This window comes from Pyrus communis, chromosome 2, assembly GCF_963583255.1.
Source record: "Pyrus communis chromosome 2, drPyrComm1.1, whole genome shotgun sequence".
NCBI classification, from domain to species: Eukaryota; Viridiplantae; Streptophyta; class Magnoliopsida; order Rosales; family Rosaceae; genus Pyrus; species Pyrus communis.
In genome coordinates this window covers 15444233-15465342 of record NC_084804.1, presented here as the reverse complement: position 1 = coordinate 15465342, position 21110 = coordinate 15444233, and the positions used below count along the sequence as shown (strand labels likewise).

At 38.4% G+C, this 21110-nt stretch overlaps 1 protein-coding gene and 1 pseudogene across 1 annotated transcript; one reads left to right on the top strand and one right to left on the bottom strand.

Moving 5' to 3' along the window:
* The first annotated feature begins 497 nt into the window (after positions 1-497).
* LOC137724848 (actin cytoskeleton-regulatory complex protein PAN1-like) lies at positions 498-15859 on the top strand (annotated as a pseudogene).
* Positions 15860-15957: 98 nt separating this feature from the next.
* Positions 15958-19901, bottom strand: LOC137727147 (disease resistance protein RPV1-like). Its single transcript, XM_068466085.1, has 4 exons — positions 19082-19901; positions 17850-18945; positions 17342-17617; positions 15958-17237 (listed from the first exon to the last, which is right to left on the bottom strand). The coding sequence occupies exons 1-4, from the start codon at positions 19711-19713 to the stop codon at positions 16224-16226; spliced, it is 3018 nt and encodes a 1005-aa protein (XP_068322186.1). The 5' UTR covers positions 19714-19901; the 3' UTR covers positions 15958-16223.
* Positions 19902-21110: the final 1209 nt, after the last annotated feature.

Sequence of the window (21110 nt, the reverse complement as noted above, 5' to 3'; positions counted from 1 at the left end):
ACACCCAAACAGGAAGGGAAGGAGAGGAGCGTCCAAGTCAAGCTACTCGCCTCTTTGGTTGTGATACCAAAAGCTCTCGCAAATGCACATATGATTGGTTGTTTTGTACATACAATGAAATTCTTCAATCCAATGATTCATGGAGGTAATCTATCAACCCCACATTCTTCTTCAACCCAGTTTCATTGAGTAAAAAATTTAAGAAAAAAATGTGGAGTGGAGTGTAGGTAAAAAACTATGGGGTGTATGTTGAGAGTGTGGGGTGTGAGGGTATTAAGGGAAAATACATGGGGTGTATTAAGATAACTTTCAATTGAAAAAGTAAATGTGAGATGTATTAAGTATGTAGAATGTATTCAACAATATTTAGGGTGCTAATATAATAAGCCAAAATATAAAGATGAAATTGCTCAAGCACTTTCCTTGCAGAAACCTTGTGCGTTCAAACGGAAGAAAAGGTTATAATATATCTTAAAGAAAGAAAGGTGAAATTAAGAATGAATGCAGCTTCTCCTGATGCGAGGAAGTTTCCTAGTGCTAGTGGAGGACAGAGTCAGCCGGCTCCTTCCACTCTATACAATAATGAAAAGTATACATTATTTTTTGGGGTGTGATATCCACACACCCCATTTTACTTCTCACACACTCTCTTAATTTTTGGCCGTCGGATCAGATGAATTAAAGAAGATCAATGGACATAAATTAACAAGGGATGTATGAGGAGTAATATGGGGTGTGTAGATAGCACATCCCCATTTTTTTAAGCGGATCACATACACACACTGTTTTAAAAATCTTGGCCTAGCACCATCTAGGTTCTGTCTCGACGTTAGACGGCTGATCACCAATTCAATTAATGTTCATGCATTTGAAAATCAAGGAACAAGGTTCATGGAAGGTAAAAAATGGAGCACATGAAAGTAGGAAGATATTCATATATTTGCAATCTCAACATGTAAAACTACTGGTATTTGAACACAATAAAATGATAATAAGTGCAAACCTTTTCTCCTTGCTTTGCTCCCCTCACAATCAATATCATCATCGTCACCTGATCGATTCCTGCAAGTTAAGTTTTGGTTATCTTTCGTACAGTAAAAAAACATAAATCAGATTATGCATACCAAAAATCAGTGCACAAGACGGAAGAGCCCTTTGTGAAAAAGGACGCAAAAAATCAAGTTGAGATGTGTGTGGAGTAAAAAATAATCAAAAAAATTATGGAGGTGGCACGTGTACTTTTGGATAAAAATGACAAAATTACCTTCGAGGCACATCGGAATTCCTACACGCATGCAACAGACAATAACAGCTAAATTGAGGAAGACTCAAATGTGATTAAAATGATATTTATTCAAATCACTCATCATCACATCCTTATTCAAAAAGTAACTCCCAATTTTTCTATTCAATTTAGGTTTAGATACCAAGTTAATTGCAAGATATTATTTCACGTAATATCTTGCAATTATACTTACAATTTGACCATATATGGCCGGTCCTATATTTTTTAGTTAATAACTTGAGTTATGTCAAAGGAAGGAGAGAGAGAGAGAGAGAGAGAGAGAGAGAGAGAGAGAGAGAGAGAGAGAGAGAGAGAGAGAGAGAGAGAGAGAGAGAGCATGCACATGTTGTTCTTGGATATTCATGATTCATGATGATTAGTGTGAATAACTTGAGTTATGTCAAAGGAAACATTGAGAGATGGAAAGTAGACTTTGAAGCTGTGGGGACCATTTGTTACTCATTGATCATGAGTGCAAAATGTGGGTTTTAATTCAACCTTGTAGTAAGGGTTTGGACTTTAGAAAATAGAAAACCTAGGGTTGCTAGAGTTAGTCGTTCTGACGGATTGATTTTAAGTGACATCTTACATGAATGATTGTGAATTGCCCGCATTTGAGTTGGTGACTTAAACAAGTTTTTATTGGTGTTTGGACTTAAAATCCTGGTGGATCCTTGCATATCCTTGGTAGGCCCCTATTTTATGTTCAGCAATACGTACACATTCTCATTATTCCTTGTTTGGCCAGTGAGTTTGAACCCCTGTGAAAAGAAGACAAACATCTGCTTTCTCCCTTGGAAAATGGTATTGCCAACAAGGCCATCATCGGATCTAATCATCAACCTTTCATATTTGGTCGAGGTTAACACTTATGGGCCGCGCTCATTACAAACAGTGGCAGTTTTGAAGTACCACATTTTTTGTCACAAAAAATAAAAAGGAAAAGTCGATTAACGACCATCGCTTTTTTCCTCAAAACTATTGGCATCTCTCGGTGTATCCGGCGTCGTCTGATTTTCCTCCTAATCGGAGAAGAAGGGCAACCGAGCCACGCCGTAGAGGCATCAAAATCGTGGTCCTCCGAATTCGTGGTTTTCTGCTTCTTCCTGGCGCTCCTCACGATTGATTCCATGGTCTGATCTTCTGCGAATCCCAATCCGACGGTGGCGATAGCGTCAGCGCAGAATCAATCGGCCAATGTGGATCTCTTCGATGCGTATTTCTGACGAGCCGATTTGGAATGCGATGGTCGGATTAGTGGCAATGAAGCCGTCGCTTTCTTCCAGGGCTCCGGTCTCCCCAAACAGGTCCTTGCGCTGGTACTCTCTCTATATATATTTTGAATTTTTAGTCTAATTGTAGCTAAAGTGGTTAATGTGAGCTCGGGATGTCGTAATTCTCTGATCTAAGCTGAGATTTTTATTTCGTATCAATATAAATGCGTAATTGATGTTCAAATGGTAGAAAATAATTAGACGAAGGATTTATACTACAATTAGTGAGGTTGAGAGAGTTATGTTATCAGGTCATTAATTTACTTTCTGGTGTATCTGTTCGATCTTAGGTGGTAAGGAGATTTTAGAAATGTGTTATCTGGCCCAAGGATTGTTTATTACATTACAATAGTGTAGTTTTGAAAACCTGCAGCATAAGATGGCTGCGGAATAGTTAGGATTGTAGCATACAAGGGAAATGTTCTTAGTTAGGATCATAGTATTTTCTCAATTTCATGATCTATATTTCTTGGCCATATTCTTTGATTGGAAAGATGCTGTTTTTTGGATAGGGAATTGTTATTAGCACTCCAAAAATCTCATTCTACGCTCCAAACTTTCTATATTTGGAAAGAAAAATACACTTGTGAGGAGTGTAGAATGAGATTTTTGGAGTGCCATTAACACTTCCCTTTTGGATATTCTAATTTATGTTGAAGGTCCTGTATTTAGGAAGAATTTGTATTGTTCATGTAGTCTAGTTTTCATAGTTGTCCGTTTTAAGGTGGGGACTTCTTAACCGAAGAGATTATTGTGCTTGAATAAAATTTTGTTAAGGAGCTTTGGTAGGCAATTAAAGCATTCCTTCTTATGCACCACACTGGTGATGAAATAAAGGGAAAGAGATCCTTTCCGGATCTCTCCCACCAAAGCCACCAAATCAAGTGATCCGGACCCTTGAAATTTGATCCAACGGCTAAAAATAGGGGCCCCTTTTAAAAGTTAACTTTAACCGTTGGATTAAATGCAGAAGTGAAGTCCAAATGGTAGAAGATAAGTAGATGAAGGATTTATACTACAGCAGTGAGGTAGAGAGTTTTTAGAAATGTGTTATATGACACAGGGATTGACCAAGGATTGTTTATTACATTACAATAATGTAGTAGTGAAAACCTGCAGCATAAGATGACTACGGAACAGTTAGGATTGTAGCGTACAAGGGAAATGTTCTTGGGTTATGATCATATCAACAAATAGGTTCTTGAAGCTGTATATTGTTTTGCTGAAGGAATTTCCATATAAAATGATAATGGGGGGCATAATATGTCAAATATTGATTATATGAATGCACCTTCTCAGTATCTTTTATTAACAGAAGTTTGGATCTGTTCTAATTTATATTGGTTGCTTATGTTTATTGGCAGATATGGGCACATGCAGACCAGAGGTAGTGGATTCCTTGGTCGGGCAGAGTTTTACAATGCCATTAGACTTGTCACTGTGGCACAAAGTAAGAGAGAACTTACTTATGCCAGAAATGGTGAAGGCAGCATTATATGGCCTGGCTGAAGCTAAAATACCTGCACCCAAGATAAATCTTGCAGCGATTCCTGCCCCTCAGTTCAATTCTGCTGCAGTAGCACCTGCCACTCAGGGTGGTACTGTCACTCCGATGTCTTTGCAAAATCTTGGGTTCAGGGGACCACAAGTACCACCTCAGTATAGTTCTTTTGGAGCAGCACCTGCCACTCAGGGTGGTGCTGTCACTTAGACATCCTCCCAAGATTTTGAGTTCGGGGACCACAAATACAATCTCAGTTTAATTCTGCTCCAGCAGCGACTCAGGGCAGTGCTGTTACTTCAACATCCTCCCAGAATCTTGGGTTCAGGGGATTACCTCCAAGTGTGAATGTGAACCAGCAAAATTTCATTTCTCAAGATGGCAAGTTAATTAGGCCTCCAGTGCCTCCATCTAGTTCTGATTCCCAGCCCATACAGGGTGTTGCTGCCCAAGGCTTTCCCAGTGGAGGTTCAGTGGGTGGTCCTCAACCACAAAATTCAACCATGTCGAATGATTGGGTTGGTGGAAGGGCAAGTGGAGCAACGACCGGGATACCTTCGCAGGCTGTAAACAAGGGGATCACTCCTTCTGCAACACAAGATGTATTTGGGCAGGCAACATCAGGACCAACAGCTTCCCTACCACCTGGTCCACAGGGAGGGTCTGGGATCAGACCACCAGGACCACCGACTAAGGATTCCAAACCATCAAATATATCTGGGAATGGCTTTGCTCCTGACTCATCTATTGGAGTTGATGTGTTTTCTACAACCCCATGACAACCTAAGCAGAATTTTCCTCTTGGCAGTGTACCCGCCTCATCAACCATTGTGCCAGTATCTTCTGGGACCCAGTCTTCAGCTAGCCCAAGTACACAGGTTGGTGGGCAGCCTCAGCCGGCCCAATCATTTGCAAAAGCAAACAACCAGGTCTCAGCTCAGATTAGTGCTACTGGAGTTTCACCTGGAGCTGGGAACTCTGCTTCTAGTCAGTCCCATAAGTCATGGCCTAGGATAACTCAAACTGATGTTCAAAAGTACACCAATATTTTTGTGAAAGTTGACACAGATAGAGATGGGAAATTCACTCGTGAACAAGCCCGCGACCTATTTCTGAATGGGGACTATCAAGAGGTAGTATTCTTTTCTTTGAATTCATCTTTTAGCTTGCGTTTTACAGGCACAGGTGCCATGTGGTTATTGAAGCTCTTTTCTTTTGTTTGTTTCTCTTGTATGTTAGCTTGTAACTAAACTGATGCATCTTTGCAAAACATGTACTATCCCTATCCCGTAGTTAAAGTTGTTTATGTTTCCTCTTCCGGGTGGTGGATTGGCAATGTTTAGTTGGTGACATTTAGCTTGAATTCCTGAACATAACAGGCTAGATCAAGCATCTTTTAGCTTGCGTCTCATCAACCGTTGTGATATGTTTGTATTTTGATGTAAAACTTACTTGATGCCATGGATATTTTGGTAGATATAAAATTATATTTGGAATTGGAGTAATTTTTTTCTCGACAATTGACATACAAACATCCATAAATACTACCCATCATGCCACATTATCTTGAAAGAGAACGTTGTTATTGCATGTGAAATTTCAGGGTGTATTAAAAAGCTCATATAGTGCACTTCTTCGAGCTGATAGTGCAGGCATGGACACAGTCCATAGTTACAGTTATGCGCCTATATAGTATGACCACAAACATAACTTTTGGAAGCTATAAGTTCCCCCACTCTTAACTTTATGCTCTGTTTACTTCTGTCAGAGGTTTTAAAGCAGGTGTGGGATTTATCCAATCAGGATAACGATAGCATGCTTTCTGTCAGGGAGTTTTGTGTTGCGCTATATGTGATGGAGCAGTTTAGGGAGGGACGCCCCCTTCCAGCAGTGCTACCAAGCAATGTTATGTTTGATTTATACAATATTTATTTTCCAACCTGCAAATAATTACTCCAATACTGGCAATGTAGCCTGGAGACCTGCGTCTGGTATTCATCCATAAAACAAATCACTTTTTTTTTACTTTTTTTTTACTTTTTTTTTTTTTTTTTTTTTTTTTTTTTTTGTTTTTTTAAAACCATACAGTCTTTCTTTGATGGACAATAGTTTCTTATTTTTCACTTTCAAAGGCTTTCAACAACAGCAGCCGATGCCTGGTCCTGGTGCTCGGCACATGCGCCCCCAGCTGGAGGAAGGCCACCAAAGCCAGTTGCTCCTTCTCATGCTGTGGAAAGGCAGCAGGCCAATCAGCAGAAACCCAGAGTACCAGAATTGGAGAAACATCTTGTAAATCAACTGAGTACAGTGGAAGGTAACTCGCTGAATTCAAAGATCAAAGAAGCAACCGAAGCTGATAAAAAGGTACTTAGAACTTTAATGTTTCCCCAATTTTTTCAGCTTCAGCAGATGTGTGCATGTTACATTCTGATAAATGTCAAACCATAACAAATATCCCAAAGGCTTGGAATTCTTGTGATTGTGAGTTTTACTTTGCTCTTAATATTGCTCGTTTCCATGGGAAAGATCGTGATCAAGTTTAAGTAGGGAGGCTTTTAGGGTTTTGAAGTTCATGATCAGTTCTTTGATATTAGTAATTTTAATGATTGGCATTCCACATGTTTTTAGTGCATGGCATTCATTATACTTTCTTTTTAATACAGCATTTATTATACTTTATAGCTGTTTTGTTCCATTTTCAGCTTGTTTTTCCTCAACCTTTTGATGCGATTCCATTTGTTCTTTGCAGGTAGAAGAACTGGAGAAAGAAATTTTGTATGCTAGAGAGAAAATTGAATACTTCTGGGTCAAAATGCAGGAACTTGTGAGTATCTCGTGTTCTTTTCTGCCCTTTCTTTCTTGTATGCCATTGGTTGTGCATATTGAACATTCGACAGTAGTTTTAATTTTTGCATTTGAATATAACTGTTCTCGATTGATAGATTTTTGGACGTCCTAATCCTTTGTTGCTTTTAAATAATCTGCAGACTTCTTAGTATTTGATCTTTGCAGTGGTTTAAGATGCTTTTTTGAACAATTGGATGTTTGTGGTCTGAATTAGTATTGATTCTTGAATTGACAAGTACTCTTGAGAGAAAGTGCAGATCACGTGTTTTATCATTGTCCTCTAGCTTTATATGTGTGGCTGAGATTGTGTAGGGAAGGAAATGTAAGCTGGGTAATTCCTGCAGGGTACATATGTAGTTTGGTGGTGATATGAAGGCTTTTGTGAGGGTGCAGTATGCCAGCAATTTATTGGGGTTTCTTGGTTGAGAGAAACACGAGGGTTTTGAAAACTATATATTTGGGCAAGGAGTAGTTATGGAATGACGTTAGATTTTGTTCACCGCGTTGGCTCAGTATTTTCTCAATTTCATGATCCATATTTCTTAGCCATGTTCTTTGATTGGAAAGATGCTGTTTTTGGATATTCTATGTTGAAGGTCCTGTATGTAGGAAGAAATTGAATTGTTCATGTAGTCTAGTTTTCATTGTTGCCCGTTTTAAGGTGGGGACAACTTAGCCGAAGAGATTTCAATGTTTGAATAAAATTGTGTTGAGGAGCTTTGGTAGGCAATTGAAGCATTCCTTTGTGTGCACCATAATGGTGATGAAATAAAGATCCAAATTTGGTTGAATGGGGAACTGGGGGATGGGAATATTTTATCATGTGTGTAAATAAAGACCACATTCTTACAAGATAATTTTATCTTCCTTTAGGCTCAGAATATTTTAGAATGCATTTGACTCAAAAATGTAATAATTTTTTATCTACCTACTAGCATAAGGAAATGATGTTTTTAACTTCCAGTTTTTGAATGCTGATTCTGCATAATTGTGAATGCTGGTGCTTTATTTTAAGTCTCACATGTATAGGGTGTGGTGTTGAAACTATGATGTATACCTTGTTATATTTGCTGTAATATATTTTCTTATTGGTATAAGGTTTTGTAAAAGAGCAGATGCGACAATTGCCTCAATGAGATCGCAGAAAGGGCATTTGCTGGTAGACGTGAATTATGCTGTTGGATACTTGAGACTAAGCATATATTTACATTAATCTTTACCTACTGTCTTGGCTTAATGAATACTACATGAATCTAGGCTGAGTCCCTGGCTAAGAAATATGAAGAGAAATACAAACAAGTTGGAGATGTAGCTTCCAAGTTGACTATTGAAGAAACCATGTTTCGTGATTTACAGGTACATTTCACCACATATAAATTTGTGGACAATTAGTGACCCCATGTGTATTTGCTTTTGCTCATTCGAAGATCAAGGTGTCAAATGCTTGCTGTTTGTTTTGTTAGATCTGAGTCATAATTGCCTGTGCATTTGAAATTTTCAGGATCGTGTTGATCGCATCCATTTAGAACATTTCCATCTGAAATTTTCAGGATCATGTTGATCGCATCCATTTAGATCGTGATGGGCTTGTGAAAACTCTCAATGAGCGCTGCAAGAAGTACGGATTACGCGGAAAGCCTACAACATTAACTGAGCTTCCCTTTGGTAAGTTGATCTCGTAGCTAATTTCTTGGGAATCTAAGAATATTATATATAATGATAAGAGTACTTGCATTAGCTTATTCTTTATCAAACTATCTGATGGATTGTACATAGAACACATTGTTTTTGGATATACTTTTGTTTTGGGTAGTCAAATTATTTCAATTTATTAATAGCATTGCCTTTCTAGAAGCCGAAAGTCATTCTGTTGCTAAATTATCAGTATCCTACACAGAAACCCTTATTTTCACTATTGTAATCTTTTCCTATTCTATGAAATCCTGTACCTGGATTTCATTGTTTAAAATTACGTATGTCGTATTTAGTATGTTTATTTGTAGTTTAGACGCGTTTGTATTTGTGGCGTATAATTTTTTTTCGATAAGTAAAATGACGAAAATACCCTTAATGAACTAAACGGAAATTTCAAAAACGTATTTCATCCTTTCATGATTTTTCAGATTTCTTTACAAATTTGGATAGTAAGTGTCGACACGAACACGTGGGCGCAAACGGAGTGTAATTTGGAGTTATAACGAATGAGTTATAAACGAATGAAGTTAGAGGCGTAATGGTCATTTAATTATTAATCTGGAAGGCTCCAGATTTGTTGGAATTGTGATCTGGTGCCACCTGTGTGGCTAGGATGGAATGAAGAGGAGAGAAAGAAGGGGGAAACTGCCCAATGAGGGGGGATAGTAAGGAGGGGAAAAGACGGAGAGAAAAACCACCCAATGCGGATCATCTCTTCGACTCGTATCAAACCCGATTTTGACCAGTTTCCTGACGATGGTTTCCGTCGATTTTTGTTAGTTTTTTCGGCGAATTCCCCTCAGCTGTCACTTGTACACTCCACCTCGACCTTTATTCTCCCACTTCCACAAAAAATCTGAGAGTTTTTGGCCTTGATTTTGTGAAACCCACACAGTGAGTGCAACGGGTTTAAGGGCAGTGATTGGTCGATTCCAAAAGCCTCACTGCTGTCCACCACCCATTTTCAACTTCTCTTAAGTCTAGGACAAAGCCCAGGGGTGGGTTGAGGCGTCGGAGCTTGTTTGGAGTCGAATCAAGAACACCTAATTCTAAGGTTTCCGGCGGATCGAGGGTGATTTGAGGTGTGTCCTGGCCGAATTGGACTTCAGCCCAGGAATGAAAATTGTTCCTCTCATTGAGATCTACATGCGTGTAAAATTTAGTAATTTTTAGAGTTAATCAGAAAATTGGGTTTCTGCTTGTTGGAAACTGCCACCCGCGGTGGCGTGTGACCAGTGGGCCGACGCTATCTTTTTAAGTTAAATTTGATGTTCTGATTTCAGATTTGATATCAGTTTGAAGTGATTCGATAGTTTGAACCTAGTATTGAATATTATGCCACTTGATCATTATATGAATTGACGATCCGACCGTTGGATCATTACCAAATTTTAATATGTTATAGTACGTAATATTTGAGGACATTAGAAACTGACGGATCAGGAATCCGACGTACGGATCTTCCCAAATTGAATTTTCAAGGTGTAAAACGAAACGTTAACCGCTACTTGAAATTGTGATTGGCGGAGATCCGACCATCGGATCGTGATTAAATTTTAGTATGTTGTTCAAGGAGCATAATGAGGACCTTAGGAAGTTGCGGATCAGAAATCTGATGGACGGATGTTTCCGATCAAATTACGTAGGGTTATAGACCTCACCATTGACTGAGAGTTGACTTTTGGTCAACATGTCTTGAATCGTTTTAAATACTAAAATTAGTATTACTAAAGACCAAATAGGGTTTAGGGGGCCTATATTGGTTATTGAGTTATCTTAGATAATATTACATCGGTTTACGTGTATGGGACGTCTTATTGTGATATATGTGTTTATTTATCTTCTTGATAATATGAATGATAACTGTCATGACAATGTGATCCTAGAATCCCATTAGAAGTATCATGTAGAACTTATATGCTTGTGTGACATATTAGTTAGTGACCATGAGAAGTTGATAATGTATGTGCCTACGTTGTAACTCATGGAGGTTGAGGTAGAGGCAGGTTGTGTGTTGAATTTACTACACCATATAGCAGTGGTACATGGATGGTCCTGCTTGTTAAATCCGCGATGGGGGACCATATGCATTCTAGGAGTGATCATGCTTGGTATATCCATGATGGGTGATCACTACCTACAGTTAGGATCTGGTCCTGCTTGGTATATCTGTAATGGGGGACCATATGTATTTCAGGGGTGATCATACTTGGTATATCTGCGATGGGTGATCACTGCATGCACGCTTAGATTATGTCTAGGGTTTTGCTTGGTTTATCCGCAGTGGGGGACCATACGCATACTAGGGGTGATGAGACACAGTGAAGCTGTGTGGGCCTATCTCGGTGAGGGACTATAACATAGGGATATAGTTATTATCCTAATTTTGTATTTATTATCATTTGTGAATATCACTTTTATAAATGTGATTTTCTATTGAAATGTGAATCGATTTGTGGATTGGAAATATTTGTGAAATGTGATTTGACGTGTATATTTGAAATGTGGTTTGATTTGCATGTTTGGTATGATGTGATCAAATGTGAGGGCTAGTAGTGGACCGTTAACCCATTACCATGGGGTTTGTTGCTTCGAGGCTTGTTTCATATTCTATTTCATTGTTTCATTTCTCACTTCGCTGATCTATTCTAAATTTAGTAGTTGTGCTTTGTTTCATTTCGTTCAGCCTTTGTAAATTGAGCACTTGGTTCATGTTTTGTTTCTTCGAGCCGTTGATATGTTCGTGGCCTTCAGCTCGGTTTCGTTGAGTGATCCGAAACTGGGTTTCTGCTGGGGTTCCGTTGAGTGGTCCGGTTCCCTGCTCTGTCTGGATTCCGTTGAGAGGTCTGGAATCCCTCATGCTCTACGATTCCGTTAAGTGGTCCGGAATTGTATCTTGCCTTAAATTTCATTGAGCGGTCTAATATTCATTGTACTCCGCGATTCTGTTGAGTGGTCCGGAATCGTATTCACTCGAATTTCGTTGAGAGGTTTGGAATCCCTTCTACTTCATGATTCCATTGAGTGGTCCGGAATCGTATCCTGGTTTCGATTTCGTTGAATGGTTCGGAATCCCCCTTGGTATTTTGGTTACGTTGAGTAGTTCGAAGCTCGATGCTGTTGGATTTTGTTGAGTGGTCAGAAATCCCATTCTTCAGAGATGTAGGCTTTGGCCGAACTGTCACTCTAGCCCTGCATCTTAGTGCATAGTTGGTGTTACTGATTGATGTGATTGTGGAATAGTGTTGGAAAGCATACTTGTGTGCATGGCAAAATCACAATTGTTGTTTGGCTTATGGTTGATGTGTAGTGTGGTACTTTATGTTTTCTGCTAGAAATGTTTTAAAAAAGTTCAAAGTTTAATAGATGGTGAACTACAAACGGCTTGATCCCTATTAAAGGTACGTAGGCAGTCCAGCAAGGAGGTTATATGCAGCCATAAAGTATACTAAAATTACTATGCAATTCAAATCTTGAGTTATGCTTTGTAGATATCTTGAAGGCGGGGTATGTTAGAGATACGGATACTTGGTGACGTCACGTGTTGATCCTGGACGTATGTTGGGATCGGGGCGTGACATAATCACTTTGGTTTGTTTGATTATCAATATTCGTATTCTGTGTAACTTTCATGAATGTATCATTTTCTTTTTTGTTATTGTTCACTACTGCGGTATTTGTACTATGTTGCATTTTGTTATCTGAAATTTTATTTTATTTTCATATAGGCTGGCAACTTGGCATCCAAGAAGGAGCTGCTGACTGGGATGAGGATTGGGATAAATTTGAAGATGAAGGTATGCCAAAAATGAGTTATTATAGGTCCAGTATAATAGGGAGAGTGATAAGTCATCCAATGTAATTACTGTTAAATAGTCTGATAAAGCTAAATGTACTTAGTTCTGTTAGTTACTGTAATTAATTAAGCTAGTTGAGGGTATTCTTGTAACTAGCCTAAGGCAGCTAAGGCTATATTTATTCACATCTGTGTAACTGATTAATTATTCAATACAATCAGAAAACTTACAGAGAAAACTTTCTGTTTCTATATGGTATCACGCCATTCTGCTTCCTAGCACCGACCTTCTCTTCCGCTCGACAAATCGATCGCTTCTTGATCGATTCTCTCTGATTCTTTGAGTTTTTGTCTTCGATCTCTCTTGAATCTTGATCTGTTCAAGATATGGCTGCTCAATTTGACTCGCCACCAACTGGATCGTCTTCTCCGATCATCTCTCCTTCGGTCCAAAACCCTAATTCTTCCTCTAATCCCAGTACTCTGAACTCGTATACCTCTCTTACGATTCACAACATTGGCAGTATGGTGCCGATCAAGCTGAAATGATCCAACTATCTGTCATGGCGAGCACTATTTGCTCCCATTTTCCGCCGATACAAACTATTTGCTCCTCATAATTCCTTTAAACTGAGCAATGTTTTACATGTTCCTTTCATGAAACATAATCTCCTGTCTGCTTATCAGTTTCTTAAGGATAATAACTGTTCATTGACTCTTGACCCTTATGGATCCACTGTCAAGGATTGCATTTCGAGGAAGATGCTTTTGCACGGCCCTGTTAGGGATGGTTTCTATCCTCTCCAAGGTTCCACCAGTCTCCATACTTCTCCCTATTACAGTATTGTCTCTGAGATTATAAATTTCTTGTAGCACTTAGATTCCTTTTACCTTTTCATATTGTGGTAAATGAATCATATTGCCTGCTTTTTGTAGTTTTTGTCGTCTGGTTGTGGTTTGCCAACCTGTTTAGGACTTTTAACTATTCGAGGTGATTGATTCAAAAGTTTAATTGTCAGGATTCACTTGTGTCAAGGAGCTCACTCTTGATGTGTCAAATGTCTTGGCACCTCCAAAACAGAAATCATCATCAGTTCAGAAAGAAAAAGCTCCCCAAGTTGAGAGTCCAACAACTGCTTCTTCACCTAAAGTTGATGTTAAGTCTGAAAAGTCTCAAGGTACCGATGCCGAGGTTGTTGAAAATGGAGCAACATATGATAAAAATGAGGACGAGTCAGCAAAAAGTGCTCGGAACAGTCCATTTGCCAGCTGTACTGTTGGAAGCCCATCTAGAGAATTTTCAGATTCTAACGATGGAAAGACAACAGACGCAGACGCCTCACCCTGTAATAAGGAATCTCAAAGGTATAGTTCTAGATCTGTAGTTTTCTACATATTTAAGGTCACCCTGATACGTGCAAAATTGCTGATATTCTAAACTTTCATGCGCAGTGATGATCAAGCGGGTGTTGGGTCTATGTTTTCTGGCGACAAAGGTTCCGATGAACCAGCATGGTGGACATTTGACACTAATGATGACGTTGACTCCGTGTGGGGTTTCAATGCAATTAGTACCACCAAGGTAAGCCGATATTGTACTTTCAGTAATTTTTTTTTTTTTTTTTTTTTTTTGTATTTTAGAGTGCATTCAGTATTTATTTATTAGAACTCAGTTCGTTGACCTTGTGTTTATGCTGACTGGATCTTGCTCCATGATTGCTGTTAATACCACCTAGTTGTTTGTGGTGGTGACCACTTATCCTTGTTTTAAGAGTTTGCCTCAAGTGTCCTAATGCTTGCTGAGTTGTTTAGTTATTAAAGATGGTTTTGGGAATTTTAACATTATTTGAATAGTTTCTATCTTCACCATTCTGATGGTTTCATCGTGCAAATCAGTTAGCAGTACGGGTCTTTCAACCAAGTATGGCGAAACCGAGTTTCCTGATTTTAGTTATGTTCACTGTAGATATAAAAAGAAGGGGTTGCGGGATTGTTCTTGGTGCAATTAATTGCACATTGAAGGGGACTCTGATTTAAACCCTAGGTCTTGGTTAATCTTAGTCAAGATCATTTTTGTGTTGACAACTTGACATTGACAAGAGATGGTGCCATATTGTGCACACTTATCAAATATTGACGGGTTCCACGTTAATCAATGTATTAATCATTGTTAAGAATAGTGACTGGAAAAAAGAAAGTTAAATTTCAAGTTAAAAAACTAGCAATTATTGTCATGTTAGAAACAGTTCTTGTTAACATTTTGTAGTCAATGGAAACTTTCCTTTATTTTGCACCTTCCAAGTGGGCATGGATTCTAGGTTCAAGTGAATCAGCTTTCTTTTCTAATAGCATGTCGCTTACGTAGCACTTTCAAGCTTTTTGTTTTTGTGGTTTTATATTTGTTGTTATTGCTGGCATGCTGGATTGTGCTGTAACTGCTCTTAATCATGTGATGTAGGATATGGATAAGGAGAGTAATAAGGATCACTACTTTTCTGGCCCTGGGGAGTTCGGCCTCTATCCTATCAGGACTGGGTCATCACAAGGAGGTGGCTTTTCCTAGAAGAGCCGCCCTTTTACTTTCGACGATTCTGCTCCAAGCACACCACTCTCAGCCTTCAATTCAGGATATTCACCGCCAAGGTACAAGGATAATTCAGAACCTTCATTTGACACCTTCTCTAGGTTTGATTCGTTCAGAAGCACACAAGATACTGGATTTTTTCGTCAACCAGAAACACTTGGAAGATTTGATTCTATGAGCAGCAGTAGAGATTTTGATCAGGGTCATTGTTTTCCTACATTTGATGACATCCCGGACCCTTTTGGCTCTTCGGCGCCATTTAGGTCATCGCTGGACAGTTAAACTCCAAGAAGAGACTCGGATCCCTTCAGATCTTCAAATCCATTTCAGACGTCATTAGGCAATCAAACTCCAAGAAGAGAATCAGAATTTTTCGGGTCTTCAGCAGCGCCAGTTAGGACATCATTCGACAGTCAAACTCCAAGAGGAGACTCGGACGCATTTGGGTCCTCTCCATTTAGGACATCATTCGACGATCAAACTCCGAGAAGAGACTCGGACCCATTTGGGCCTTCAAGGCCTTTTCAGACGTCACTGGAGACTTCGAGAAAAGACTCTGATCATTGGAGTGCATTTTAGCCAGGTAATTGCTCTGCTTCGTTTTTGTGTCTGCTATTCGCCGTTTCGAGCCTTTTTATCGTGGGTGTTACGGGCCGTGGCCATGTTTTATGCTTTGAAATAGCTCTACTTGTAATGTGTCTTTTGTATTTCATTTCTATGTGTATGCATCTTGCTTTGTTTTCATTCTTTTTTCCTTTAGCTTATAATTTTTTTCTCCGTAATTTTGGAATGTTCCTAGTCCTATTGAAGCGAAGACCCCTATAGTTTTAACATTGTTACAATTTTGATGATTGTATTATTAAACAGGGGTTGTGCCTTTCTTTTTTTCGGCCTTAATTTGCTGTAATTTTTTACCCCCCTTGATAAAATTTGTTCTGCTGACCTTTGTTTGGTTCAAACAAGAACAATGTTTTGCCGGTGTTAGTCCAATTGGGCCATTCAATTTTTTCGCTCATTGCAGCTCGGCCATCGAACTATGACGTATTTTTTTGGTGTTGAATGTTCAAACTATTGCGTTTGGTTGTAAGACATCTACGTTACCCTGGGCCTGGTGTGTTAATTAATGTTCCAGTCTGATACAAATGCGAATTTCAAGATGCTGTTGGACTTGGTTAAAGATAAGAAATATGACATTACACACACTTGTCCACAACATTGTGCTTTATAATGTAAAAACAATACTAAAATAATAAGAGCCTTGCCTGTTTGTGAGTCTTATTTCTTGAACTTGCCACTCTCTTCAGCGCCGTGCAGCCTTCAGCTTCAACATTACATTGCATTGGGAGTTCTGGCAAAGATTGAAGCCACTTGCAGTTGACTATGTTGAGTTCAGACAACCGAGAAGCTTGTTTGATGCTTGCAGGTATGCTCCTAATCTTGGTTCCAGACAGATACATACGTTTCAATGAGGTTGAGCGAACGAGACCATCAGGGATTTCCAATATACCGCTGTCGCTGAGATCTAGTACTTCTAAAGAGGGAAAACGTTCAGAGCTGGAAGGCAATCTTTCAAGTTCCCGACAGGCTTTAAAGTTGAGACGTTTAAGTTTGGTTAAAAGGTAGATACTTTTATCAACAACCTTGAGGTGCTTGCAGCCACTAAGGTCTAAAGTTTGAAGCCCAATTAGATTTCGAAATGACGAAGGAAGCATTTCGACAGCTGTCCCTTCCAAACTAAGAGACACCAAATGTTCCATTGGCTCCAAGATTTCAGGGAATTTGGAAAAACTAGAGCAACCTTTGAGATCAAGTTTCTCAAGACATTTCAACTTACAGATGGTCTCTGGAATACTCAAAAGCCTTTCGCAACCTTGCAGTTGAATTCTTTTGAGAGCAGGGAAAGACCCGATTGATGAGTGTAGCTCTTTAACTGCTGTTCTACTTAAATCTAAGGACTTCAAGTAAGAAATGTTTTTGTTAGACCAGACTGATTTGGGCAACTCCTTGATACCACTGCCTTGTAAATCCAAGTATTGAATATTTCCTGGCATCTTTGGAAGATACTTGAGATTGCTGCAGTCTCCAAGATCAAGATGAGTCAGCTTGTCAAGATGTTGAATACCCCCAGGAATTTCAACCAACCTGGAACAACCATTGAGATTTATGCTCACAAGTTTTCGACTCCTAGAGAGATTTGGAACTCTAGTTAGATTTCTTGAGTTTGATAGATCGATCACTTGTAAGTTCACAGGTCTCTGTATCAAGAGTAAATAGAAATATAAAGAATTAATATAATTTCTACACTTGATTTGATACAAGAACTTCTTAACTTTGCTATTGGGCATATAATAGAATATACCTGGTCTTTTTTCCAAAGCTTCTTAACTTTGCTATTGGGCATATGAAGCTCAACCAGATTTTTCGAAGAAAATTTTGACGGCAAAGATTCCAGTGGATATTTAGGCCAGTAAAGATAACTAAGAGAATCGGGAAGTTCTAGAGGAGTGGTGATTTTGTAGCAATTATCCACAATTAGCAATCTTAGGTTAGACATCACTTTGAAGTTTGCACAAGTCAATGATCGCTCTTCAATCTTTGACCAATTCACCAATATGGCTTCAACATTTGGAGTTATCTGACAATAAGAAGAAAGTTTAAATGTGAATGTATATGCTTTCAACATGTTAAAATGTAATGCACATTTGGAAGAAGAAGAAAAAAAAAAAAAAAAAAGAATTCCAAACACTTCCTAACACAATAAAAATCATATCTAACTTCTTTATTACAAATGAGTTTTACTTTGTTACATTATCTTCAAAAGTTATCTAAAAGAAGAGAAAAAAAAATTGAGTGCATTTGACTCTTACCGTATTACATTCCAATACATGAGAAGCATCCTCATCGTTGAACATCCTACTCCGCTTACTGGAATCTTCAATACATTCCTCCCGTACAATTGCCCTTCCCATTCTTTCAACCAAATCTAGCATCTCTATGGTTTTCGATTTTGAGTCAATTGATATGAGAGACATATCAACAAGAGCTCCAATTCGGGTTGCTGGAAAGCCTCCATGGATAGCTAACATTTTTTCTACCTCTTTCACCTTCTTCTTTTTATGAAAACATGCTATATCCAAAAATATATTCTTATCAATTTTTGTCAGTCTGTCATAACTTGGTCTCCACACTCTTAGGATATTTTCATTGGGAAATTGTTTCAATTTGTCCAATTCATTTTCCCAGGCTTCTTTGCTCTTGCAATTTAGGAATGAGGACCCCAAAAGTATAAGAGCTAAAGGAACGCCTCCGGCATAAGCCACCGCCCCATCAACCAACTCATAATCTATTTTAGAAGTACCGGTATTCTTGAATGCATACGAACGGAAGAGCTTAAGAGCGTCATTCGGTTTTAATCCCTCAACCTTGTAGATCTGATCCTCTACAACATTGTGCTTAAGTATGCTCCTATCTCTACTTGTGAAAATGATTCTACTTCCAGTGCCATACTGAAGACGATGGCTAGCTAACTCTACTATTTGCATTGCCTCACTCACATCATCAATAACAATGAGGACCTTTTTCTGGCCGAGCATATCATTAACAAAATTGACTCCTATGGACATCACTTCATTACCCTTAAATAACTCTTCAAGAAGTTTGTTTTGCAAGTGTTTTAGCCCATCTTTTTGTTCTCTCTCCCTAACATTTTCAAGAAAACACGAGGCTTCGAATTTAGAAGAGTGTTTGCGAAATACAGCTTTAGCAAGGGTGGTCTTGCCAATACCACCCATGCCCCAAATACCTACAGTGATCAGATGGTCCGTTAAATGAATGCCTAACAGTGATTCGATCTGCTCGATGCGACTTTCAATTCCAACAAGGCCCTTTAAATTGCAGGATGAATGGCGACTCAATTTGGTCCAAATATCCTTAACAACTATCTTGACTAAATCGGCATCCGTCCTGGCATATATATATGATTATGAAGGAAAGCAATAGTTAGTCTTAAATATACCTTACAAAGTCTTAGCACAAATCAAACCGTCACAAGTTTAAAGAAATTTATAATTGTATACAGGTTAAAGAATTAGTTTGTTACCATGTGTTTTCTGAATGTTGAAACCCAGCTACATTGGCTGCATCCGTCAAAGCACCCCTCCACTTGTGCACCTTGTCGATATTGTCCTTGAAACGTTTTTCGTGTATAGCAAATGCAGCCGCATAACTCCCTCGTTGTTTTCGTACATCTGATGGATCGGTGTGGTAAAAAATGGGTATCACAGACTCGGCTCTTCTGTTGCCTCTTTTGTTGCATTTAAGTATATGCACAAGTTCATCCAAACACCATGTGGAAGAAGCATAGTTTTGTGAAAAAATGATCACCCAAAGCTTTGATTTCTGGATTGCCCTTCGAAGAGCAGGTCCTATTTGTTCTCCTCTCTCAAGTCTCCTATCGATGTAGGTATCAATCTTCTTCTGAAGCAAGGCATCGTAAAGATGGCTCGTAAAAGTATTGCGGGTGTCCTCACCTCTGAAGCTGATAAACACATCATACTTTTTTCGACGTTGGGGGATATCAGAATGAGCAACAGCAGTAGAATGAGCAACATCAGAATCAGCCGCAGAAGACGGAGAAGAAGACAATGTCAATAATTTGCAGAACATGTGCAACAGAGTCCCGATTGCGATGATGATGATGTTGAAATCTTGAATGAACCCAATCAACCCCATCTCTCTATCTATCTCTGGAGAAGAAAATGAAGCGATCGAAGCGAGTGTTCGATTAGAAAGAGAATCTGAACTATAAGTACACCTAAAACTATACAAAAATTGAAATTGTACTACTTGTCATTGAAAATTAGCCCAACACACTCTGTCAGGCATCTTTCAATAAAATATAACGGAATAAAAGGTTATAATATAAGAAAACCGAACGAAAAGTTTATAAAAAAACTTTCCTCTTAAAGAATTTTTTTTTTTAAAATATAGTAAATAGTATCAAGAAAAAGTATAAATATAATTTTTTTATTAAAAACGAACAATATCGAATGTGCTTTGTTAAATCTTCCCGTAATATATCCTTATGAATCCAGCTCCCCCCTGATGCGAGGAAGTTGCCTAGCGCTAGTGGACACTGTTAGCTCAGTCGTCCACTCTATACAACAATGTAAAATATAAATTGTTTTCAAAGCATATCATATATGCACGTTAAATTCTCTCATATTTTATTCAGCGTACATTTATATTCAATCGTTAAATTTAACAATGTGTGTCATACATTAATGTATATTAAATTTTTTTTAAGTCAGCTGATATTCAAATTCAATGGTCGATGGTCATAAAAGGTGGCTTCCCTTTACTCTCTTTATGTACAAAATTCGCAATTTTGTAATTTAGTTAATGACCAATTTCTTCTAATAAAATTTCCAAGCACTTTCTATTTTTGTTGTGTATCCTTTTCTAATTTCTAGAAAAAGTTAAAACATGTGAATTGCACACTACGAAATCATGGAATCCTAAAAATATAGTTCTTCACTATTCACTATTCGAAAATTTAAAAATGATAAACAAAATAATAAACCATTGATATTTGAAATTTGTCTTGGTACATTTACTTGCACGTTGAAGGAACTTTAGTTTAGGCATAAAGTCCTGGATGGCCAGGAGAAATTTTTAGGAGTGCCGGGTACACCAAAAAATTTTGGTGTACCCTCACTCATAATGGTAGACCCTACCCTCACTTATTTTTCAATAAATAAATAAAATCAAATTCTAATGAGTGAGGGTACACCAAAATTTTTTGGTGTACCCGGCACTCCTAAAAATTTCTCGATGGCCAGTACGGGTGTCCCCACCTCTGAAACTAATAAACACGTTGTACTTTTTTGCCTCTGGTTTTTAGACCAGCATCCTCTCTTAATTTAAGGATGAGGTTCCTCGTGATCAAGAAATGTGGGCTATTAGATTTTTATTCAACGGTTACGAATAAGGGGTTCCTTTAAAATTATAATAATTATAACCATTGAATTTTTATCCAACGATCCATATCTCTTGGTCATGAGAATTTTCATCCTTAGATTAAGAGAGGATCATGATCCCTAGTTTTTGGAATAAGATTGTCTCCTCTT